This window comes from Taudactylus pleione, unplaced genomic scaffold, assembly GCF_031769625.1.
Source record: "Taudactylus pleione unplaced genomic scaffold, aTauple2 ptg000333l, whole genome shotgun sequence".
NCBI classification, from domain to species: domain Eukaryota; kingdom Metazoa; phylum Chordata; class Amphibia; order Anura; family Myobatrachidae; genus Taudactylus; species Taudactylus pleione.
The window spans coordinates 10,303,987-10,331,295 of record NW_028284734.1 but is presented as its reverse complement, the minus strand read 5'-3'; the positions used below and the strand labels follow the sequence as shown (position 1 = coordinate 10,331,295).

Here is a 27,309-nt window from a genome sequence, read left to right as displayed (position 1 = left end):
TTTCCAGTGGGCCAGCTGGACTGTGAGGCCGCCTGTTGCATGGGGCCCTGCATCCAGAAGCGTGTCACCATTCATAGCAGGACAGGCAGCCCGCCAGTCCTCGTCAGCGCCACACCCATGGAGGAGCTCCAAGCTACTGACATTGTGAAAAGTAACTGTCCTCTCACAAGACAGAGTTCCTCCAGTCCCACCCAGACGCAGAGCGGTCAGCATCCGTCTGCCTGGGGTAAGTGCTGTGACCTGAAGAGATAGGGGGCAGGAGGCTGGAGTGACAAGAGGCTGTAGAGACAGGGGGCAGGAAGCTGGAGTGATGGGGCAGGAAGCTGGAGTGACAAGTTTGAGTGACAGGGGTAGGAGGCTGGAGAGATAGGGGGCAGGAGGCTGGACACAGGGGGCAGGAGGCTGAAGTGACCGTGAGCAGGAGGCTGGAGTAAAAGGGAGCAGGAAGCTGGAGTAAAAGGAAGCAGAATTCTGGAAAGATGCAGAGCAGGGGGCAAGAGTGACAGAAGACAAGCTGGAAAGACAGGAGGCTGGACTAACAGGGGGTAGAAGGCTGGAGAGACACAGGAAGCAGGAGGTTTGAAAGACAGGAGGTTGGAGAGACACAGGGAGCAAGAGGCTGGAGTGAATGGGGCAGGAGGCTGGAAAGACATAGGGGGAAGGAGGCTGCAGAGACACAGGACCTAGAACCGACACACTTACATGACAGGCAGCCTGTGGAGGAGCTCTTAACATCACAAAATGAGGCCATCCTTGTCTTGTGAAACAGAGCAACCCCTATGATGGGAGGCTCCCTCTTACCACTGCTCTGCTTAACAGAGAAAGCGGTACATAGATGTCATGCATGCTGCATCAATTAACTGGAGAGAAGGACTTGGGGGGTGGGGTATGCCCAGCTCGCAGAGCGCTTGGCATGCCCCCAGCATCACGAAATTATGGAGTGTGGCTCACAGGCACTGGATTTCACGCAAAATATAGCAGTCCGTTGTTTTATCTCAAGTTAAAAAGTATAGTTCGCACATTACTTGTCTTTAAGAGGCTCATTTGAGTGGGATTAAGGTGACAGCTTTAGTAAAAACCTGGATGGACTGTATGTACCACTTTACTTTCTCTCAAAATTTTAATTAGGAAACATCTCCGGTTTCACATGGACAGTCAAACACGTGGATCTGCACAGGTTTGTTTTCCTTAGGACCTTTATTAATTCTAACTTGTACACAATTTTGGCAGTTTATATTCCACCTACATATAATAACAAAGGCTTATGGAAAGTAGCTTCCTTACATGTGCTGTTCCCCACTACTACCGCTATCTGTATGGATGGCTTTAAACATGTAATGGATCGATCCCTTTACAGATGGAGGGAATTACCTACACCTGTTCCTCCTTGCCCCAACCCTTTTCTAAAATGGTTGTTGAATTAGGTTTAAAATGGCATTTGGAGGCTGCATTTCCCCTTCGCTACATAGGGTTGGGTACAGGATCCCGATGCCGGCATGCCGACAGGGTTAGGATACCGACACCTGTCGGACAGTATCCTAACCCTACCCCTCCCTCCCTGCTGCCTAAACCCAACTCTTCCCCTCTAGTGCCTAAACCTATCCTACCCCCCTGGTGCCCAACCCTAACCCTCCCCCCTTAGTGCATAACCCTAACTCGCCCCCTAGTGCCTAAACCTAACCTCTAACTCTCCCCCTAACCCCAGTACTTACTGTTGGGATGTCAGCGGTTGGGATGCTGGCGCCGGAATTATGGCAGGTGTCGGTATTCCGGCGGCGGAATCCTGACTGTCAGGATTATAACTACATCCCACTACAGATCATATCATACATTCTCCTGTATAGATCTTGTGTTGGTGTCTTTTGCATTACCTCTGTTAAAGTCAAATACCAAAACTGAATGAAGTACAATAATAAACAACTCTGTACGTTTAAATCATATTTTATATTTTCCATATACTTAAATATTGCTTTTCAATATCACACATTGTTATATATTATTGTTTATATTCTTTATGAACGTTGCACAATTTCCAACATAACAGTGTGTAACTATAGCACTGCAATATCATGTATGAAAATATATTTACATTTTGTAAGTCTTAAACAACATTGCTTGTAGTTACAGCTTGTTTGGTACATGCATATGCTTTCCATTTCAACCTGTTCTTAACTGTAAACTGTTAACTGCACTTTGCCGCTCTGAGTGGCGAGCGCCTGAGGACATAAGCACACATGGATGATGACAAGCAAGAGGTTACAAGGGCTCAGAAAGGCAGTTGATAGCTTGACCAGTTACATTGTTTTTACCTGTAATCAAATGTGTAGTGACCAGTTTACCTAAACTGTAATATGGGTTGCTAAGGTTACTCCTATATTGTTTGCCGTGTATAAATTGTACCACACTGACCCTGCAAGTCAGTGCATTCAGAACTGAAGCCTTATGTTGGTGCCAACAGCGCATGCACATTGTATGAGCGGTACTCGTTATCTTTCTTTAAGTAAATAAATATTTTGGACTTTGGAAATCAAAGTAAGCTGATCGGACTTCACAATTAGTTTACTTTAATACCTCCCAATGCTCTTACAGTGGAATACTTGCCTAGAGGTATATCTGATCACTCCTCTGTGCTATTGTCTCTCAAACTCCCAGTCCGAAGGGGCTTGATTCTGGAAGTTTTTGGCTTGAATTGAAGAGAGCTCTCTCAGATTTGTCTGCATCCTGGGAAAGTTATTTTCTGGATAATGTCTCCTGCTCTGATGTGCCAAACCTGTGAAACTCTTCCAAGGCATTCCTTAAGGGGTAATTTTATTAAACAAGTCGCTGAAATTAAACAATTTTAGAAGTGGAAATAGGTTGACCTTGAACAGTATTGCAGAGACCTCGATACAGAGTGGCTGAAGCAAATTTTTTTGCATGCTCAGTGAGAGTGGTCGGTTCATCTCTATCTAAAACCAAGTGTAGGTTACTGTTCTCTAAGCACGTGCAGTACACACAGGTGAATGTTGGCAGTAGCTACATGGTGTTTCTAGCTAGGGAGAATTGTGTGTCTACGGCCATCCATATTATTTTAGACTCCCACAGTGTACATCATTTCTCAGGGGAGGTTATAGTCAATACAATACAATTTTTTGTGTACCACCAGAGCCTCCTATTCCCATTCCCAGTTTCAGGAATATTTGTCCTGTGTCACATTATCAAGACTATTCCAAGGACCCTGGGGTGTATGGGATTCCATGTTCAAGAAGTTAAAGAATTTCTTTGTTTTGGGTCTTCTTGATACTCTTTGTCCCCTTCTATGTCCGAAGCCCTTGTTGTAGTTTTCCTTAAGCACGGTAAGGACCATCTTCTCAGAGTCGTACAGGCCTATCTCCCTTTTGTCCACCAATGTCAAGATTTTGGCTAAAACTTAGAGTTATTGTAGACTTACCTTGATAACTCCCTTTTCTTCGAGGTCCATAGGGTCCACAGGGATACCATGGGGTAATGGGGTTGGAGAGATCCAGGCACCAAACAATTAAAGCTTTCAGCTCCCAGGATGCCTCAGGTCCCCCTCAGGTCCGTTCAGCTCCTCCTCCTCCTCCTCCTCAGGTCCTCCTCCATTTATACCCCACCCCCAGCCCTTCAGTTTTGTAAACAAGCCTCAAGGCAGGAGAATGAAAGAGGATAAGGAATAACAATCATACACCAGAAACACAGAGAGATCGAAAGCCTGAAAAGCTGGAACTACACTTATTCATTTACATGAAAACGGGACACTACCTTAGGAAGGTAACCCTCCCTTGTACGAAGAACAGCTCTATCCTGGTGAAAAATGGGGAGTGACAAGAGAGCGCTGCCAAATCAGAGACTCTACACGCAGAAGAGATAGCGAGGAGAAAAAGTGTCTTCGCCGTCAACCATTTCAAGTCCAAAGGTTCAAATGGGAGAACTTGTATCCCCTTAAGAACCAAACAATGCAGAAACCTGCACTCTCAAAGTGGCCAGACGGAGACCAAGGTCTAAACCAGCTTAGAGAAAAGATACTACCCGGGAAACCCTAAACACTTTAAGGTCATTCTTTCTGTGGGAACACCACTGACCAAAAGAATGCCAAACCTTGTAATAAATGCGGGCAGAGGCAGGCTTTCGTGCTCTAAGCATCGTTTGAATCACAGAGCTGGAGAAAACTTTGGCTTTTAAGATGGAAGACTCAAGTGCCACGCCGTCAAAGCCAGACGAGGTAAGTCCGGATGCCGGCAGGGACCCTGCGTTAACAGATCGTGCCATAGAGGAAGAGGATACGGACTGTCTATGGATAGATACTTTATGTCTGTGAACCAATGAAGTTTAGGCCAAGCTGGAGCCACTAGTATTACTGTTCCGCCTTCCTGCTTGAATTTCCTGAGGACTCTTGGGGGGCAAATTTCCAGTTAGGAGCTGATTGGTTGGTACTTTATCTCCATCCACTTTCTCTCTCTCCAGGTCTTAGTACAGAGACCCCGCAGTCTCACACTGTAAGGTGTAGGAGGAGAAAAGACAGGAAGTGGAGGAGGGGGCTATGCCGCACGGCTCAGACAGACAATCTGATGGTGTCAGCAGCAAAGCATAGTGCAGGCTGTTCTGTACAAATGGCCACGGCCTACCTTTATTATCGCACTTTTCTCCCTCCCACTTAGATTTTTGTTTCTACTGTTTCACATTATATATAACATCAGTAAAGAAAAAAAAAAGTCAATGAAAACCAATTTAAGCCAAGACCAATTAGCCTTGTACCTGAATGTCTGTTCGAACAATTAGAACCATTAATTTTGAAAGATTATTACATAGGAGCTAATATACAAAATCAGATCTATTAGATAGAGTGCCATCAAACTGGAAGTAACTGCAAGTACGTACATCTCAGACAAGTAATGCTTTTGCAAAATGCATAATTAATCAAATACAATACAAGAACCATTTTAAGCCATTTTCCCAATGAAATGTTATGATCTTACGAACCAGTTTGTATACATAAAATAGATTGATATATTTTTTTTTTAGCTTGACGAGAATTGACGTCAACTTGATTGATCACACAAATGTAAAGAAATTATTATTCCTTTATTTCATGCCTCATCTCTAACTTTTCAAGACGATGGGTTATGTAGATCAGTGATATAAATATATCAGTATATTATTTAGTTTAATAAACATCTATACATGAAAATATTTTCTTTTTAAATAACCACTTAATAAAATATTCAGATATATGCAAGTATAATATATTCTATTGCATTCAATACAATACGAGGTCACTCCAATGCTGTGTTGTTAAAACTCTAATGGAGCGTACACACGGTCAGATTTGTCAGACTTGTCAGATTTGTCAGATGAACGACTGAACGATTAAACGATTTGAACGATTTGGACGATTTGACCAAAGTTTTGAACGATTTGAACGATTTGAACGATTGAACGATTTTTGACTGCATTAAAATGAATAGAATCGTCCAAGTCTGACTGCAAACCCATCAGATGTCAGATATCGTTATCTGACAAACGGGAACGCGCATCGTTGATCGTCCGTCGTTCAGGCATGTCAGATATGAACGATTTTCCTTCAGATATGAACGACTGAACGATTTTTAAATCGTTATCGTTCATATCTGAAGGAAAAATCTGATCGTGTGTATGCACCATTAGCGTGCGCACCCCAATTCCATTCCAGGCAACTAAAGCCCCTCACATATCTATAGAACATCTATTTTGTATCTCGGAGTGGAAACTGCAGGCAGTTAAGCATTTCTGACATCACTGGACCCCGACCACACAGAGTTAATTTTTGAAGAGTCTATTATGAGTGATGACTTTAGAGCTCACCATTTACAATTATTTTTTTTTTTACAGGAGCCATTACATACATCAATATTCTATATTGCATATGTGCTGTATACTGTATCTATACGATCTCTCGGCTGAAGAGATAACACACAGAGATAAGATCACAAGTATATTAATTGTTGGGTTAATAATCATCCATACATAGCATAAAACGAAGGAATCCAAAAGAAAGTGCTCTTAAATATCACAAACTGGTGCGATCAAGATTCATTCTGAGGTTTCAGCTAGCAGTTTGGTTAATAATAATAAATGTACATAGCAGCTATTTGAGATTGAATGACATGTGACACTACGCCTCTTCTACCGCTTCATTATGTAACACATGATGTGTTCCTTCAAACATCAATCAAACTCAGATATACGCTTTGCTGCTTGCGGAGACCACAGGGATGTGGACTGGAGGAGATACAGTGGAAGTAATTTGTGCAGAAATGCTGGGGCCAGGCTGCAGTGCACAGTGACTTGCAAGTCATACCTGATGCTCACATGCTGGCAGAGAAAACATGTTACTTCTAAAATATAAAATTAAATATACAATCCTCACTCTTACTTTTGATGTCAAGATTTAGGGACACTGATCTTCAAATACTAATGCAGGTACTAAAGCTGGGTACACACTAGACGACATGTATACCTAGCGACAGCAGATATGACAGTACGATATATCCGTGCACACTGCATGATCTGGTGTATGACCGTCCCATATATTGTTCCCCCGCCACATCCAGAGGTATGGTGTCACCCACCAGATCTGCTGATCTGCCCGCACTGCACAGCAGATGAGAAGATGCGACCAACGACGCTTGTGAACGCACAATAATATGAGATATGGTAAGAACTTACCTTTGTTATCTCTATTTCTACGAAGTCCATAGGGTTTCGCAGGATACCTTGGGGTATAGGTGATGACGTCAGGCATCGGGCACCATAGAGTTAAAGTTTTTAGCCTCCCAGGATGCACTAGGGTCCCCCTCCTATACCAAGGCATCTCAGTTACGTACCAAGCCATAGGCCGTAGGAGGAGAAGGAAGAGAGAAAAAAGATCTGGACACACACAAGAATCACATTCTCACCAGAGGGAGATGGAAAAACCGGTGACCAGAGTAAAGCCCATCTGCAGCACAGGTGCGACAGGGCGGGAGTCCTGTGGAACCCTATGGACTTCGTAGAAATAGAGATAACAAGGGTAAGTTCTTATCATATCTCATATTTTCTACATCAGGGTCCATAGGGTATCCACAGGATACCTTGGGGATGTCCCAAAGCAGTATCCTTCAAGGGTGGGGACGCTCCTGTGCCGAAAGGAGAATCCGCCGCCCGAAGGAAGCATCCTGAGAGGCAAAGGTGTCAAACGCGTAATACCTCACAAAGGTATGGGCAGAGGACCCGTGGCAGCCTTGCAGATCTGGACTGCAGAGGCACCACGTCGAGCTGCCCATGAAGGACCCACAGACCTCGTGGAATGAGCCCTCACAGAGGATGGAACCGGAAGGCCTTCATGAAGATAAGCTTCAGAAATCGCCATACGAATCCAACCTGCCAAAGTTTGCTTTGAAGCAGGCCAACCCTTCTTACGGAAGCCATAGAGGACAAACAAGGCATCCGACTTCCTAAATGAAGAAGTGCGGTCAACATAAATCCTTAAGGCCCGCACAACGTCCAAAGTGGCCTCACCAACGGAAAGGTCAGGTGAGTTGAAAGCCGGCACAACAATTTCCTCGTTGATGTGGAAACTCTAAACAACTTTGGGAAGGAAACCAGGACGAGTGCGCAGCACTGCCCTGTTCCTATGAAAAATCAGAAAAGGGGGTCTACAAGAGAGAGCCCCTAAGTCAGAAACACGTCTGGCTGAAGCAATGGCCAGAAGGAAAATTGTTTTAGCTGTCAGCCATTTAAGGTCCACTGAGCCCAGTGGTTCAAACGGCGGTCCCTGGAGAGCCCTCAGGACCACAGCTAAATCCCAAGGCGCCACCGGTGGAACAAAAGGTGGTTGAATTCGGAGAACACCTTGCAAAAAGGTGCGCACATCAGGGATTGCAGCAATCCTACGATGGAACCAGACGGACAGGGCAGACACCTGCACCTTCAGAGACGCTAGGCGAAGTCCATGGTCCAGTCCCGCCTGTAGGAAAGCTAGCACTCTAGACAGACGGAACTCCCGAGGAGCATAACCTCTCGGTCGACACCACTGGAAGAACGTATGCCACACACGATGGTATATTCTCGCAGAAGATGGTTTCCGAGCCCTTAGCATAGTTTGCACTACAGAGCTGGAAAACGCTCTGGACCTTAACATGGCCATCTCAACAGCCACGCCGTCAAAGACAGCAGAGTCAGGTCTGGGTGAAGACAAGGACCCTGTGACACGAGGTCCGGTCGCAACGGCAACCGCAGAGGAATGTCCACGGACAACCCCTGGAGGTCTCAGAACCAGTGCCGCCTGGGCCACGCGGGAGCTATCAACAGGAGCATGCCTCCTTCCTGTTTGAATTTCCGGATTAGAAGAATGGAAAATGGAGGAAATAGATAAGCATCCACCAGAGACGCCTTTTCGTCTCTTGTGGGAGACCCGTACACCGGCAACTTGTTTTTGTGCCGTGACGCCATGAGGTCGATCTCTGGAAGACCCCACCTGTCCACCAGAAGTTGAAAGACGTCCTGGTGCAGAGACCATTCCCCCGGATGAACGTCCTGGCGACTGAGAAAGTCCGCCTCCCAGTTTAGGACTCCCGGAATGAATACTGTTGATATGGCCGGAACATTGGGCTCCGCCCAAACCAGGATTCGGGACACCTCTACGAGTGCCGCCCGACCTCCGGTTCCTCCTTGCCGATTTATGTAGGCCACGGTGGTGGCGTTGTCCGACTGGACCTGACCTTGGAGAACCCGATGTGCCTGCTGGAGAGCATTGAAAACCGTGCGGAGCTCCAAGATGTTTATGGGAAGCTCTGTTTCCGCCTGAGTCCATCTGCCCTGGAACAAGTGTGGACCCGTGACAGCTCCCCAGCCCCGAAGGCTGGCATCCGTTGTCAACAGGACCCAATTTGCCACCCAGAATGAACGACCCCTGTTGAGATGGGTTGTCTTTAACCACCAAGCTAGGGACAGGCGAACCTCCGGAGTGAGCAACATTGTCTGGGACCTTAGACTCTGAGGCAGTCCATTCCATTTGGACAGGATCAATTGCTGCAGAGGTCTGGAGTGAAACTGGACATATTCCACCATGTCGAATACTGACACCATGGAGCCCAGTAACCTCATCGCCGAGTGCAGAGACACCCGGCGACTCTGCAGACAACTGCGCACCCTCAACTGTAAGGCAGAGATCTTGTCCCCCGTCACAAAGATCCTTTGCTGTCTGGAGTCCAATAAGGCTCCGAGGTGCAGAATCCTCTGAGACGGGATCAGGGTGGACTTCTGCCAGTTTATTAACCAGCCGTGCCGTTGCAATACCGCAATCGTCAGGTCCAAGTGGCGTAGAAGGAGCTCTGGAGATCCTGCTACCAACAGAAGGTCATCCAGGTACGGCAACATGCGGACTCCCTGCAGCCGCAAGGGAGCCGCCTTGACCACCATAACCTTGGTGAATACACGTGGTGCTGTCGCCAGGCCAAAAGGTAACGCCCGGAACTGGAAGTGATCGTTGCAGATTGCAAACCTGAGGAACTGTTGATGGCGTAAAAGAATAGGGACATGCAGGTAAGCGTCCTGTATGTCCAACAACACCATGTATTCCCCAGGTTCCAGTGCCAGAATGATGGACCGTTGGGTCTCCATCCGAAAACCTCGGCACCCGCAAGGACTTGTTGAGTGCTTTGAGGTTGAGGATCGGACGGTACGACCCATTGGGTTTCTGCACCAAAAACAGATTGGAATAGAAACCCTGGCCCCTCTGGGAGAATGGAACAGGCACTATAACTCCAGCCTGGAGCATAGTGTGCAAAACCTTCCGCAGTTCCATGGCTTTGTTCCGGTCTGATGGAAAACCCATGGTGAAGAATCGGGATGGGGGCCTGTGCCGAAAGGAGAGGGCATAACCGTGAGAAACCACCTCGTGAACCCAAGTATGTGTCGTGGTAACCGACCAACACTGGGCGAACTGCAGCAGGCGGCCTCCCACTTTGGGATCCCCCAAAGGGAGGCCCGGACCGTCAGGCCGCAGGCTTGTCATCTGACTTAGGGGTCGGATGTCTGGTACTCCAGGCCTGTTTCCGAGGCTTGGCCGATTTTTTGGGGCCAGCTTGTCGGGGAAAAGAATGTGCTTTAGGCCTACCCTGGGCCCTGTAAGGCCGAAAGCGTGGCTACAATTTTGTCCAGATCCGGACCTAATAGGACTTCTCCATTAAAAGGCAAAGCTTCCAAGCCCTTCTTGGAATCAGCGTCCGCTTTCCAAGATCGCAACCATAACGTGCGACGAGCAGCTACAGCTGCCAAAGTAATCCGAGAAGTCAGGGTACTGATATCCAAGGCCGCTTCATTGATATAAGTGGTCGAATCCCGGAGAATGCCTACCAACTCGGTCTGTTCAGCCGAACAGCCGGAATCCAAAGACGCCTCCAAACTATCTGCCCAGCGCTCCATAGCTCTGGCTACCCAACAAATGGCCATAGCCGGCCTGGCTGCCCCCCCCGCAAGGGAATAAACGGACTTTAGGCAGATCTCCACCTTACGGTCCGTAGCATCCTTCAAGGAGGACATGGAGGACATGGACAATGTGGCACTTCGGACTAGGCGTGTCACATGAGAATCCACCTGTGGAGGGGATTCCCACTTAGAAAAATAATTGTCCGCAAACGGGTAAGCCACTGCCAAGCGTCTCTGAGGCTGATACCGTTTGCCAGGGTGTTTCCACGCCTCCTCTAAATGGTCTACTAACTGACCCGAAAGAGGAAACACTGTGGCCTCACCCTTAATATCCTTAAAAAAGGCATATTTAGACTTGGACACCGGAGGATCTTCATCCTCAATCACTAAAGCTGTGTGGACTGCCCAAATAAGTCCAGGAATATAAACCTTGGACTTAGCGTCCGACTCTTTAGTATGGAGAGGTTCTTGGTCAGAAAGATCCAGAATCTCCCCATCATCGGACGTCACGTCGTCATCCTCATAAGGAGCGGACAGAGATGCCACCGGCCGCTTGTGTGGCCTCAGCACAGACTCCCCTTGTAACACTTCCGACAAATGCTGTACAAAACTTGTCAGTGAATTAACCCACGCAGCCTCCTGAGAGACCTGGGGAGGAGAAATAGGGAGACTGTGGGGTACCATCAATTGTCTCGGGAAACCCTGCATGGGTGACGACACCACTGACTGCTGGGACAATCCCATCTGTGAAAACGCAGGCTGCGGCACTAACTGGCCCACGAGGGTTGTAAGTGCTTTGGCGAAACAAGCCCAGGGCGGTTCCTGTACCTAAGCTGGAGAGGAAAGTCACTCTCAGACATGATGGTAAGTATGTGACCCCTCTCACTGATACTTGTTAGTATAGTGGGAGAACCACCCTGCAATCACCGCACCGCAAGGGCTTTAGCAGAAGAAGAGCAGGGACAGTGAAATGGCTGACAGTAGAAAGTGATAGTACAGGCAGCAGACGCTAGCAGCAGTCACATACACTGCAAAGAAATCAATTCCTGCACTATCAGCACTGATCCTCAACTACGCAGACACAGAGCCTGGGAGGACACAGCGCTGCATACAGAGACCTGTAACCAACGGAGGAGAGGTATGCCGGGGGACCCAGACCGCGATGCCACCTATTATTAGCGTCCAGCAGCGCTCACCATGCATCAGCAAAAATTGGCCACCGAGGAGCAGAGAGGAGGCCGGCCTGGGGGAGGAGCGCTGCCACAAGGCCAGTCAGCAGACTCAGAGAGGGGTGTGTGCAGCGGGGGAGGCGCCGGCTGTGTTACAGGGAAGGCGCGCTCCCCTGGCATGCAATTAACCCCTGGGACGCCGCAGCGCTAGCGCTCAGCCGCGGTCCGCTGTCCCAGGGGGGTAGTGGAAGCGCAGGTTAGTTACCTGGCTCCACGCTGCAGCCAGTCCCCAGGGAGCCCCCTGCCTGGGGACTTAGGACCATGTACTCAGCAGGGACCCACCGCGGGACCCCGCTGCTTAACTGCTGCCCCCTTGAATCCGGCCATGGTCCAAAACACCTGGGGTCACCGCTACCTGTGACCCCAGATGCTTACCAGCATCCCCGGATCAGTACCAGCGTACTGGTACCGGCAGGGGTGTAGGGAAGACAGCATGGACGTCAGCTTTAACTGTCCATGCTGTACTTCCAGATAAGCAGCCACAGCTGGTGTGAAGAAAACTTAAATATTAGCCATATATTGCAATGGAACAACACCCATACTTTTTTGGGGTTGATTAAGTAATAACATTTAGACAAAGTTTCTCTGAGACGTAGCAAAGGTGATCTCTTCAAAATATTAATTATTTTTAAAAGAAGTTGTTTCTGTAAATGTTTTCATTAAACTGTTATACATAGCCAGCAGTCATGCATTAAGCCAGTGGTTCCTGGGGGTGCTGCAGAGCACCTGCAGGGGTGCTCAGGACAAAATTAAATTATTTATGGGCAATGCAAGAGGCAAAACCAGTGTTAGTCATACGCGCACATAAGGGGGGGGGGTCCAAGTACCTAGAAACCCCCCCTGCCCGTTGCTCTGTCTACTTAATTTTTTTTTTTTGAGGCACTACTACTTAGTAATACTGGGGGCATTACTAATGGGTGCATTGCCCCCTTAGTAACAAAAAAAAAAGTTTTGCAGCGCCGCTTCTGGCGAGGCACAGTTGAGCCCCCTCAGCCTGGCGCATAACCAGTGGGGGGCGCGATCAGCTTGAACGCTCCCCCCACAGGCATACTGTAGGAGACTGCTGTGGCTGCTCCTGAGCAGCCACGAGCAGTCTCCAGGCCAGCCCAGCACACAGCAGCTGGGCTGCTGTGTGATGTAAGAGGGGGGGGGCAGTGCCGTGCCCCTCCAGCAAGCCCGGGCAATTTGTACCCGCTCGCCCCCCCTGACTGGATGCACCACTACCGTGGGCATTGTGTAAGAGGCACCAGTGCTGTTTGGCATTGTATACGGGGCACCACTGCTGTGGGCATTGTATAAGGGGCACCACTGCTGTGGGCATTGTATAAGGGGCACCACTGCTGTGGGCATTGCATAAGGGGAACTAATGTGGGCATTATGTAAAAGGGGCACTACTGTGTGTCATAACATGAATAAGGGACTACTGTGTGGCGTAGATTGCACTGGTAGTCTAAATTTTGTTTGTACATACTGTTACATATTGTGCATAAGCACGTTTTAGCCCAGATGCCTTGTTATTTATATTAAAACGCTTGAAGTACACAATAAAGTGTATGTTGCAGGCTTATTCTGATTAGACTTTTTTGTCATTGGTTCTGTAACCAACTATTTGGAATCCCCCCTTTCAAAATGCTGCATTTGCCACTGCTAGTTGCTGCCAAACATAAAACATGTGGACAAACAGAAGTGCAACCCTGTCCACCACCACATAACGAAATGTTGGTAACAATCTACTTAATTTAATCATTTTTGATGAATTTCATAAGAAGAAACATTTGGTCTAGGGGTGCTATAAAACAATGCTGATACACTAGGGCAACGTGATTCAAGAAAGTTTAGTAACCACTGCATTAAGCGATTAATAGTAAAACGTCATTGAGGAACTAGTGGGGTGGTTGTTTATAGGTTTAATAAGAGTATTCTAGTTTCTACTTCCTAGACACACAATTAACTCCCACAATCTGATGAACCACAACTGGATAGTCATTGACTCAATAATAAGGAGCTATAATGCAATATTTGCTTTACTAGGCAACAAAAATAGAATGATCCTCTCACAGCTGTATTATTCTTATAATACATTTCTGTACATTTCTCTATCAATGTGGGCTGTAGTATTCTGTCTGTTCGGCCTACTTTCCTATTGCCATTTGTGCCGCGGTTAGCGACTCTCTGCTGGTTTCCCTCCTGCAGCAGTTATTAATCATTCTAGTCTATCTAAGGAAAGGGCTACTACTGTCACAGAATAAAATAAAATAAATAAGAAATGTGGGCAGCATGACCCACCAACTCTATGTAGAAATTCTATATCCAACACTAACACACTTTGTCATTCTTGTGATCCCTCAATAATAAACCAGATTCATTTAAAATCGTCAAATTTTTTCATCAATATAGTGTGGAAATATCTGTTTGAACAGGGTGGGAAGCAATCGGGAAGCCGGCTGCCTATATACCGGCAGCCGGCTTCCCGACTGTCTTATCCCGGGAAGGGTGAAATGCCGGGCGTCTAGATGTAGACGCCCGCATTTCCCCGACGCAGGGAGACCGGGGCTACGATCGTGATGCCGGGCGCCGCGAGCGGACAGCCGCGGGGGGGGGGGGGGTAAGATCGTGATGCCGGGCGCCGCGAGCGGACAGCCCCGGGGGGGACTTAGAGTTAGGCACCCCCCTGGGAGGGTTAGGCTAGGGGGAGGGAGGGTTAGGCACCCCCGGGGGGGGGGGACTTAGGGTTAGGCACCCCCCCGGGGGACTTAGGTTTAGGCAGCGGGGAAGGGGGTGGTTAGGGTTAGGCACTTAGAGGGGGGAAGTTAGGGTTAGGCACCCCTAAGGAGGGTTAGGTTAGTGGATACTTACCTATCCACGATCGGGATTTCCAGCGCTGTCGGGCTTCCGCTGCGTCGCACTCTGCTCCTGTCGGGCTGCCGCTGACGGGAATCGAACCCATTTCATACCCATTCCAACAGGGTAATCCTGAGACATGTTTTTTTTCTGCAAATGACTGAGTGTTACCTCTGTACAGACCAAAGATGCTGCCCATTCATTTGTTTAAAATTCAGTGTTCGGATTATTATTGTCAGCATGTGTGTCAACCAGTGTAAATTGCGGTTTATCATCCTGACTTTGTACATTTACAATGATTCAACAGATGTCCTGGCAGGTAGCCATTGTATTGCAAGTAAAACTTAGCAATGGTGCATTGTGTACCGCTAACAGTCATTAAAAACTAGTACAGCATGGGCTATGGGATGGCAGCAGAATTGCTTAGCATTAAAAAATAATGTGATGCTTATTACATCTGAAATTACATAAGCGGACAGTGAACCTAACTTTAGAGTTTAACATTTAAAGTAGTTTTTAAACAGCTGTAGGATTTCTGCTGATAATGATCACTGGGCAGACAGTATAGTCCTAGCGTGAGAGGTTAGAAGCTTGTGTCAAGCATTTACTACTATTTCAGTACAATAATGTCTCCCAAGCTTTCTGTTCACCAGGTAACAGGCGTCCCGTTGTTCTACAATTGGACTTCTGAGAAACACACACATCTGAGCTTTGCTGAGATACCAATACCAGGAGGGGAAAGAAACCATCCATAACATTTTAATATATACAAACAACGCTATATAAATATCTAAAATGCTGAAATGAATATGCATCTTAAGGTGCATACACACGTAACGATTTTTTTAAAGATTTGTCATTAACGACGTCGTTATCGTTCAAAAAAATCGTTCAGTTTCTGAGTTATAACGATAATCGTTCAAGCACGCTCCTGTTTGTAGTTATCGTTCATCGTCCATTTCAGACTGTCAACATAAAAATTTTCATTAAGGGAAGGAACATTTTTCATTCATCGTTGTAAAAATTGTTCATTACACTTCAAAAATCGTTCACTTTTTCAAGGGAAAATCTGACAGAAAATCGTTGGTTACAAAATCGTTACGTGTGTATGCACCTTAACTGCAACAAAAATAAAAGTACAATGGTTAGCATTACTGTCACACAGCACTGCGGTCATGAGTTCAAGTCCTGTCCAAGGCCCTATACCACCGTGTTTGTGTGCGTTTCGTCTGGGTATTCCGGTTTGCTCACACACTCCCAAAACATACTGTTGTCGCACTATATAAATAAACAATAATAATAATAACAGCAGAAGCTACAGAGCTGTCTGTGTTAAGCTGCATACACACGTAACGATTTTCTAACCAATGATTTTCTGTCAGATTTTCCCTTGAAAAAATGAATGAAGTGTAATGAAAGATTTTTTGAACGATGAACAAATAATGTTCCTTCCCTTAATGAAAATCGTCATGTTGGACAGTCTGAAATGGACGAACGATAACTACAAACGGGAGCGCGCATTTGTGATTATCGTTCATCGTTATAACTCATTAACAGAACGATTTTTTTGAACGATTTAACGGTAACGACATAGTTATTGACAAATTGTTCAAAAAATCGCTACGTGTGTATGCACCTTTAGATTCAGCAAAGTTATGTTAAGTTAAACTGGAATGTTTTGGGAATTGAAATACACATACATCTAACTTCCATGCACTACATGTCGCGTTAGACATCTTATTTGCAAAGTGATGTGAATAGGACGTACAAACAGCCCTTCTAGTCGCGCCATGCTGTGGCGCAACTCGGTAGCGCAAAGCGTATTTTAGTGCAACGTTTCCCCTTAAAATACATCTTATTCACAAAGTGATGCAAATAGGACACACAAACAGCTTCTGCTGATTAAAATGATATGCGGCGTGACTATATTCTGCGCGCAACTGCGGCTATATCTGTATGCGAAGTGTTACATTACAATGTCAGTAGCTGTGACACTGTAAAATAGCATTTTGCATGCAGATACAGCCTCAGTCACACACAGAATATAGGCATGCCACATATAATTTCAAGCAGCTTGTGTGTCCTATTTGGAATGGGTATGAAATACCGGCGGCTGGAAGCCCAACAGTTCGGGATCCTGACGCGGACAGGTAAGTCCTCTATCCCTCCCCTCTCTCCCCCTAGCCCTCCCTTTGTGGTGCCTAACCATAACCACCAACAAGGAGTGCCTAACTCTAACCCCCCTCCACGCACCCTAACACTACCAGGGGAGTGCCTAAGCCTAATTTCCTCCATGGGGTGCAGGAACCTAACCCCCCCTTCCCCGGGAAGCAGGTCATACATACCCGGCCCTGGACGTTCGGCAGTTCGGGATGCCGACGCCAGTATCCTGATCCCCTTCGGGATATCGGGATTCTGGCAGCGGTATTTCGACGGCTGGCATCCCGTCCACCGGCATGTCAACTGCATCCCTATTTGCATCACTTTGCGAATAAGATGCATTTTAAAGGGAAAAAGTTGCACTAAAAGACGCTCTGTGCTACAGAGTTGCGCCACGGCATGGTGCGACTAGAAGGAGTGTTCAACGTTCAAGAAGGCTAGATGTATGTGGACACATGTGTATTAGACAAAAGTGGATGAAGGTTCCCCTTACAGACAGATGTTCCCCAGATAAGCCAGGAAAAGTCTGAACAGCCCTATATGCTACACAACTGGCAGCAACACACAGGAACAAAACACTGTTGTAGTCTGACTCCATAGGCAAACGCAGGATGGCGGGGGGCTTCCAGTTGCCTGGAAACCTCGTCCCCAGCCCACACCATGACAACAATAAATATAGTAATATAGAATTTTACTAGTGCTGCATGTTCTTCCCAGTATAACAAATTAAATAATTAGCACCACCTGTGGATCTTTTACAAGGTGTCTGTAAGTAATAAATACACCTGTGCACCAAGCAGGAGATCTGGAAAATATGCACTGTTAGGGGTGCACTGCTATAGACCATCAATAGGCTTAATTATTAATACTGTAGAATAACACACTATCCAGTGCATAAGGAGACCAATATGTACATATATATCCAGGGCAGTGCTAGGTTCTTCTGCTGCTCCCCCAGATTCCCAGACTAATTTCAATGCTCTGGAATGGTGCCCACATGTGAAATAATAATATTCAGCTCAAACAGGATGGCCCTACTGTCGCATATAATGGCTTACTGTGATCACTGGCCCTGTATATGCTAGAATTATGACATACACTGCACTTTGTATGACACACATTATAGCTGGATAAGTGCTAATTATGCCTTCTTCATGGACTGGCCACACTCGCTCTAAAATCAAGCATTTGGGAGAAAAAAACCTATAGAAATCCCCTGGACTAAGTAATCCATGTTAAATGTAGGACTAAATGGCAACTAGCACTGCAATGTGGAAAAAACAGTAAATCCACTTGAGCATGGACAGCAAATGCAGAATATTTTTCTTTCTAAAAATGGCATTAAAATAACCAGCAGAGTACAAGTTAATAGAACCAAAATGTGTACCTGTTCCATGCCCATAAAAGTCACTGATGAGCTGAAAAGCTTGTGCATATTCAAAATGATGTTTCGCCATCCTCTCAATACGTATCCGGTCATCATCCCGTAAACTAAAGCCAAAAAGAAAAATGGGGAAAAAATATGTTGTACATTATTAAATTACTACAGCATAGGAGACCACTACTACGGATCCTGTGAGCGAGCACTGAAACATTATGCTTTTGGTGGTTTGCATACATTGGAAAGCTCTGAGCGAACCTGTAGCTTATAGCTAATTAATATATTATTGGCTAACAGCAGATGCTCTAGGTTTGGAGGTTCTGAAGAAAAATACCCATTATTCTTTTTATTTTGTCAGTACCTGTAGGACATCTCTGACCATCATGTTCTCTTGTTTATTTTATCTCTAACTCCTTCTCCATCTCGGCCTCCCAAGGCTACCATCATTAAAGAGAACCTTGAGGCTACTGACACTGTGGGCCTGATTCAGAGCCGCTCGTAAGCGGCCGCTCGTTCGCACTGAGCGATGTTCGCACAACTGCGCATGCGTACAGATTGTAATACGCATGCGCAAACCAGTCAGCCGCCGAAAATCGTTTGTTCGCAAAATAGCGAATGTCTGCTATTTTGAGTGACAGGAGGAGGCGTATGTGGGTGGTAACAGGGGAAGGTGCTTGAAAACGGGGAGTGGAATTCAGAACGCAGGCGTGCTTAAAGGTCAATACGGGCGTTTTATGGGTGTGCATAATTAATACAGCAGCGTCAGCGCCCACGTCACTTGGTTTTTTTTTAGTCAGAACTACTCGCAAAATAGCGGTTGAAAAAACCAACCACAAGAATGTACTCGATTAATCTAATAAATAGCAGACATGACGTATGATGCGAGCGGCCAGGGGGCGTATTTTTCAAAATTTCGACCGCAAGTTTTGCTCGCTCATTCAGACTTAGAGGCGTGAACAGACCGCAATTACCGAACGGTTCATTTGAATAGCCACCCCTTTTTAATGAACGAGCGAGCGCAAATAGCGTCCGGCTCTGAATCAGGCCCTGTATCCTTATCTGCCCTACTCAACTCACATCTCTCCCCCATGGTCTCTCTCTCCTGACCTGACCAAGCTGTGTCTCCTTTATTTCGGCTCTTGACTCTATTGCTCACCTTCGCAAATCCACACCTCAACCTTGGCATTCAAAATGCACCAGATACATACAAAAGTGCTCACGAAATGCCGAGCAACAGTGGATGAAAACGTTCTCCAATGCAAACTTCCTTCACTTCAAATTTATGCTGTTGACATACAGCTCTGTCCTTTCCCTCTCTAACCAGTCTTATTTCAAGACCCTTAGCTCCTCCAACCTCTGTTGTCTCTTTGCCACTTCAACTCCCTCCTCTGACCCCCCCCCCCCTCTCGGCCATTGACTTCGTCAACAACTTCACATCTAAAAGTGAATCCATGCCAGGAAATCACATCCCGCCAGACCCTCAGCACCCCACCCCCCTTCCTCCCCAGCCTGCCCATCCATTTTGCAACTCTCCCCAGTATCTGGAGATGAAGTCATGGACCTAATCCTAACTCTCTACAAAACTTCAAACGGGCTCTCAATACCCAATTCATTATCAAAGCCTCCAAGCTCTTATCCTAACCCATTGCCCCATGTTACTTGCTCACTGTCTCTCCCCGCTTTGTCACCCGTGTATGTATGCCCCTCTAGACTGTAAGCTCTCACAAGCAGGTCCCTCTTCCTTCTTGTGCTTTGCCTTTCCTCACTTATACCATTATCTCCTCCACACTGCCTACAACAGCACCTATCCCTTGGGTATTGCGACTTTTGATGTAGCAATGTTTATAAACCATGTCCATGTCCTGCAATGTTCTGCACTGTAAGTGACTTTGTACCTGTATTGTTTCTGTCTATGTACTTTGTAAGCCACTGCAGACCCCATGTGGTGCCATATACATAAAAAAAATAATAATAACAAAAAACAATATGGCTTAAAAAAATATGACAGTGTAATAAACAGTTTACAGTACCAACTGTATGCAGTCAATTTATTAAGCAGGTAGTATATAAAATATAAAGTTTTGGCCAAGTGCTAAATATATCAGCTTCTCACGAAGAGAATGAATGAAATGGTGTATTCACTGCAAATCGGAAAATTTGGAGAAGCAACAAGTGAGCATAATATACAGGTATTTGTTATGTGCACCTGGATCACTTTCTTTAGAATGCCAGCTTAAACCATGCTCCTGTTTCCGCACTAGTCAGGCAAAGAATAATGAAATGCACTGTGTGGTTACATTTTTTGCCATTTGAAGAAGAAACCTTTTGTATTCTTTGATATGAGAACATCTAGGATAATCCCATCTGCTAAGAGGGTTTGATGACTCAGATTTTTCAGACAATGATTTATTAATCCGGTATTAATTAGAAGGCTCTTGAGAATAGTGTAGAAAGATATTCCTAATTTTCTCCTTTTGAAAGGAGCACAATCATCAATATTATATTGTGCAAATAGCCAAAGGATATATCTGCTATTTTATAGGGATGACATTTTACACAGAGGGGCTGATTCTGAGTTAGGAGCTGAGCAAGAAAAAAAAAAAAGTTGTAACTTTGGCAAATAATGCTGCAATGCAATGATGTGAAAAAAAAGTCCTCACACACTGGGCAGCTTTATTTTTACAATGCAAATTAGTTTACAGTCTGGACACCCTTACCTCAAATCTCTTTGAACATTTTACAGTACGTATTCCCAATTTGCAGTGCAATATGGATTTACTAAGGTGAAAAATAACTTCTGTTTTTTTGTTTGCTCCCAACTCAGAATCAGCCCCCAAAAGTCTTATTTATTTATTTACTGTTTTATTGTTGCAGTTGCAACTGTTTGTTACTGTTGCTTCTCTCACTCACTCTCGCTGGCTAGAGGGATATTTCTAAAGGTGCCCATCCACTAGACTATTAAATTGAGCGACTGAACGATAACGTTCATTAATCATTTGCAAATAGTTTAGATGGTCGTTTTAGACATTTATCATCGGGCAAACATGCTGAACAACCTGACGAGAACGTCAGGTTCAGCATGTTTGCAGATGATTGATGTGCCTACACTGAACGACTGCTCGTTCAGTGTAGGCACATCACAGACTTTGAAACGACTGCACGATTACAATGTCAAAATCCTGCAGTCGTTTTGATGTCTGCTAGTGGATGGTCATCTTAAGGCAGTGATGTGCGGTCAGGTGAGGCAGAGTCTTTCCTACTCCACAGTTTTTACTATAAAAATTATAAGAATAAAATAAAGAATATATTATAAATATCTTCTTTGTATTATTCTAATTATTTTTACAGTCAAGACTCTGGAGTAAAAAAAAGTGTATGGCAGGTGAGGCACTGCCTCCCCTGTCTACCTTTTCCGCACATCCCTGAGCAAAACTCACCATATTTCCAGCACTATATACTGCTGCACCTTTGTATAATGCCCACATGAACCCTCGGATTCATATATCTGTAAATCTGGCTCTGATACCAGCCAGTGCCTCCCCAGCCATTTACCTCACCGCACATCACTGCTTTAAGGTATGTAGTAAAAAAGTTGCAGTTGAAAATGACGACATTCACATTGAAGATGTTGACATGGTCTCTGTTAGGGTTAGAGATAGACTTAATACATTGTCAAGACAGTGTCGACATGATGAAGGTTGACATGGTAACTGTAGACATTACGGCCATGTTGGCATGTTCAATAGCAACATTACAACCATGTCGACATAGTGAATATCGACAATATATACCACAGCAATCTCTGAGCATAATCACTAAGTAGCTGGTGGTGATGTCTAAAGGTGGGCGTGTGGGTGTTGTCCAAAAGTGCAGAAGCCCTTTGAGTGTTACTATACCTGATCCTTGTGACATTAAATGCTTTTCAGCATCACACTGGCAGCATGAAAAGAGACATAATCCCAGCCACTGTGCTTTGTGGAGAGAACTGAAAAAGGTAATTATATTGGTTCCATCTGTTTTAACACAATCATCCAGATAAATTCTTATTTGATGTTCTAAAGAGACCACTGAGATTTATGCAAGGATGGCGGGGTCAACTTTAATGGCTGAACAGCTAATCAGTGGAAAGACACCATAGGGTCAGCGAGTCTTTGCACAGGCTTGTTTCAGTAAGCAGACAAGTCTCCTGATGTTCTTGGATGCTTTACTTTTTCATTAACAATGAAAAAAAAATCCTGTGTGTGTATATCACTAACAACTAGCCAGAAACTTGGTTAACGAGATCTAGCAATGTTAGAAGTGCTCAGAGGCATGTAGTACATTCTGTACACACAGCTCTTTCATGTTTCCCATAGCCTCAAATCCAAACAAATAAAATATGTGTTTGTTAGATACCACTTAGAAATACTAATCAATATCACCACATGGAGGAGAACAGTATCACAAACACTGTATCAGAGACAAACGGGCTGAGAACAAACATTAATTCCTACACAGTAGCTCAGACTTAAGGTGGGTACACACCTGACAGTTATATCTGCAGATGAGGGGGGCGCTGTGTGCCCCTCAGCCCAGCGCACAGCCAATGGGGGGCGCGATCAGCGTGATCGCTCCCCCCTTTGACATAGAAGACTGCTCGGGCTGCTGCTTTTACAGCCTCGGACAGTCTCCCAGTGCAGCCCAGTCCTGCTGTGGACGGGGAGCTGTGCCGGACCCGGGTAAGTAGTACCCGCTTGCGGCTCACCCCCCCTCTCTGCACCCCTGTGTACGGGCGATCGTCCGTACACAGCACAGCCAATGCGATCCGTCTGTGACATATCGTCTGTACACACTGGCTGATGGGAGCATGATATATTGGGCGATCAATTGATCGGCCAGTGTGTACCCAGCTTTAGGCCCGTATTCAATTGGCCGCGAAAAGCCGAGCTGCAATATTTTCGCCGCCTTTGCATGTTTTTAGGCAATACTTTTTCCCTGTGCGCTCCCGCTTATCTCTGTATTCAATTCCAAAAGACGCAAAAGTCAAACAGGCAAAATCAACAGAAAGCCAAACTGGCGGAAAGTCCCTAAGATTTGGGGGAAATCAGTCTGTAACCCAGAAAAAGCTGCACTAAAATTATAAATCAATATAGAAGTGTTCTAATAGCCCTAATAAAAGTGTTTTGTGTTCTGTAAGTGTCAGAATTGGCTGATATGTGCTTATATACATAAGTGTGAAAAATTATAGAAAGCCATTTCTTTTGGGAAAAATAAGTACAGAGGTGAAATTTGGGGTACATAAAAATGGGTACTAGCATATTTTGATTTCTATAAAGTGAAGATTTAAAAATCCACTAAAATACACCTGCTGCAAACCCAAAAACACCTGTCCCATCCATATAGCCCCCCAAAGTACCACCCGCTCAGTTTTGACACATTTTCCAACACTTTTTTTTTTAACGTTTTTTGGACTGATTAGTCACTAAGGAAGGGCGGGGTGGGGTGGTGTTCAAAATCCCCACATTTGCACCCGAAAAGAGAGATTTTGCACCTCCAATTCGCCTGCCTATACATAGAGAAAACTTTTCGCCTGTTTTTTTTCCGCTTATGCGAAAACTCCTGCAATTGAATACGGAGATGAGTTGAAAACAGGCGAAAAGTCCAAATCGGCGAAAACTTCTCTCCAAATGGCACTTTTCGCAGCTAATTGAATACGGCCCCTTGGTCCTCAGGAGTTTTCACAGTTCATGTTTCCTAGACTACCTGTGGATCTTTAGAATGTGTCTATTAGGATTGAATACACATATGCACCAGTTGGGGGGTCTGGAAAACATGAACTGTTAGGGGTCTTGAGCACTAGATTTGATAAACACAGCTATTAGACAACAATAAAACAAATATGTGCTGATATCTACTACCTATAATACACAGATCTCATGTAGTTGTACTGCTTACCGGTGACGCCTGTACGTCGGCCAATATAGCCAGGCGAGTTGTCCATTTTATACTCAGGGGGTGTGGTCCCTGAGAATGGGCCAACAGCAGAAACTCATTTGTGATACACTCTAATTTCTAAATTTAAGTACATTTTAATAATTTACATATAAAAAATACGAGCCTGGTACACACTAGACGACTTGCAAACGATGCAATGTCATCAAAGATTTCCCTTGAACTCTGGGACAAACGATCTAGTACACACTGTGAAATCTAATAAGCAACCAAACGATATATCTTGGTTAGAGCGTTAACTATATAATGTAACCATATCACCTGATCGTTGGTGCATACACACTGCACGATCTGAGGGGAATCGTTAACGAGATTGACAGATCTTCCTGCATGTAGAGAAATTCTGAAGAAGTGACGGATGACACCATGGGAGCGCTCATAGTGCGTACACACTTGACATTCAATATATCATCTAGTGCAGGGATGGGGAACCTCAGGCCCTGAGGCCATATAAGCAGAGGCGCCGAGACGGGGGGGGAGCGGGTACAGATTACCCGGGCCCGGGCTTCCTGAGGGGCCCGGGTCCGGCGCTGCTCCCCCCTCACAGCAGCCCAGCACACAGCGTGTGCTGAGCTGCAGTTGGAGACTGCTCGTGGCTGCTGAGCAGCAGCCACAGCAGTCTCCTATGCCTGTGCGGGTGAGCGATCACACTGATCGCGCCCCCCCTGGCTTTGTGCCGGGCTGAGGGGGCTCAGAGCGCCCCCCCCTCCCCAGCACCGCTTAGCGGCGCTGCAAATCTTTTTTTTTTCTCGGCAAGGAGGCGTGGCCACGCCTCCCACGATTAGGTCACGCCCCCTATTGCCGGTGCCCGCCACGGCTCTTGGCGGGCCTGCATATGAGGCCGTCGGAGTCATTTGGTCTGGCCCTCTGAGCTTTTTTCTGCTAGCCTCATCTGGCTAGCAGGGTGCCTAGAATGGCACCCTGCAGCCAGAATCTATGCAGCAGTGCCGTCTGGATGCTTCAGACGGTCACACCGCTGCCCTTACAGCTCCCCGGAGCATCCTCAGGATGCTCCAGGCATTGCTGTAATCACCGGTGAATGTGCCCCCGCCCCTTGTGACATCATACGGAGAGGCGTGGTCAAGGGCATAACAAGGTATTTGATGGCCCCATAGCAAAAGTTTGTAAGGGCCCCTACGTACCAGCCAATGGTGAAAACTGTATATAACACATGTAACTTTGACAAGGAATATGGGCCCCCTTAGCTCTGAGCCCCATGCAGCTGCACCCCTTGCACCTATGTTAGTTACGCCCATGGACATGGTCTGCACCAGGCCCGCAAATAATGTTATATATATATCAAAATGGCCCTCGGCAGAAAAAAGGTTCCCCGCCCCTGGTCTAGTGTGTAGGGGCCTTTACAAAGACAGGTGCCCATTGCACTTGGTCACATGGAATATATTTTTAAGTACATTACACAGCAGAATTTGCATACATCCCTAAGCTCCCAATGAGCTATGCAGCGAAAAATATAGAACAATATATATTGAAAACACACTATAAATCTCACTGTATTTGTAAATTCAAATGAATATATCAGAAATAATATTGTTTATAACTGAGAACCTCACAAAAGAATGGAAGACATGTCTTTTAAGTCGCTTCCAAGATCTTATTAACATTCTCCTCAAGCACAATCATCTGGTGTTGGAGGAAAGAGATTGATACCCTGGGTAAAATATTAGAACCAAGGGAGAAAGACACAAACTTTCAAAATCTCTTTGATAGAAACAAAAAGAACTTGAACTATATGAAAATACAATACTACAAAGAACCAAAAGTGAGTTTTCAAGTGACAAGAGAGACTACCTGACAGGTAGAATTTTCCACATACAGTGGAAAATATAAGTTAATTTATTAGACGCAGATGAAAATGCTCCAATAATGAGGTAGAAATTAAAAGCAGGAAATGATCTACAAGATTAAGAGAAAGGGGCTACAGTGTGATCCTGTCAAGGAGGCCAACCTCTCAGAATGTCTCATCTTCTAAGAAGGAAAACAAAAACAGAAAGACCGCTGAACACACGGAACTAAAGGGGCATATACACTAGACGATATGTTCCATGAGCAATACCGTTTAGTGTTTCCCCAGCAGTGCCGGGCTCAATGTTGTTAACGATATTGAGCACACACTGAACGATATCGTTAACTATATCATTCAGTGCCTGCACTCTCCCTCATCCCTGAACATGCACAACCTGACGATACATTGCATGTTCAGGAAATGAACGACATTTTCAACGACCGGCAACTCCATGAAGGAGCGCGCATCGTTGGCCATTCATCGCATACACACCGGACAATATTGGACGCAAAGAACGATAACGATATAGTAATCGTTCAAATCGTCCAACTAAACGTCTAGTGTGTGTACGTGGATTTAGATTCGTATGTGACTTCTGCCTAAAATGGAAGGAGGTAAGAGTCATACTTAAACACTGGCCTAAATTCCTAATGCAGGGCTTGACAAATCCCAGGGGCCAGGTCGCCATGGCTACCAGATTTTGTTGCCTCATATTATGCACAGGAGTGCATCTGCTGAGTGTCGCCTGCGGTGACTGCTGTGCCTCTGTCTGTCCCGGCCTGCACTGACGACTCCTCTCCATCCTGGCCTGCTCTGATCCCTGCTGTCTGTCCCAGTCTGCGCTGATCCTCCTGTACGTCCCAGCTGTCTACTGTCTCCTATCTCTGGCTGCATAGAGCTCTCTGGTAGTAGGGTCTATGCATGGCCAAGGATTGCGGAGCGGCTTCAGAGGGATAGAGGTGTGACCACAACGGGAGGGGGTTTTTGTTGCACTTTCTGGCACCATTATTTTATGTGAATGTGGTCCGTTATTACTGGAGGGTGGGGGTTGGAGCAGGGGAGCTGTGCAGAGCAGTGAGGGGGCCTCCATTTTACTGTATCCATTCAACTGTCCATTTTGTGGACTAGTATAGTGTGTATAACAGTTGCACAACAAACAGAGCTGTGCTCCTCACTCCTGTAATTTTTTTTGGGGGGACGGTGGTCTGGCTCCTACACTTTCATCCTGGCTTCTAGATTTTAGAAAAATTTGTCAAGCCCTGTCCTAACAGACTCTGATCTTTCAGAAAACTGGGCACGGAAATCTCTATAAGCTGGAGAAGATCTCCTAACCTGCGGGACCAAGTAGTACAAAGCCACTTTAAAATATTACCTCCTAAGACCTGTCGAAACCGAATAATTGAGTAAGACATAATCTGTTTGGCAATCAGGAAAACCTGCACGCCGCCATCTTGTGA

At 45.8% G+C, this 27,309-nt stretch overlaps 1 protein-coding gene across 2 annotated transcripts in view; it reads right to left on the bottom strand.

Annotated features, from left to right (window-relative positions):
* The window catches only part of MSH3 (mutS homolog 3), a 324,355-nt gene that overhangs the window by 190,979 nt on the left and 106,067 nt on the right, over window positions 1-27,309 (bottom strand). For both annotated transcript variants that reach the window (XM_088443712.1, XM_088443713.1), the window contains exon 9: window positions 18,064-18,167. In XM_088443712.1, the coding sequence (XP_088299838.1) occupies window positions 18,064-18,167 (104 nt within the window). The remainder of the gene's footprint in view (window positions 1-18,063; window positions 18,168-27,309) is intronic.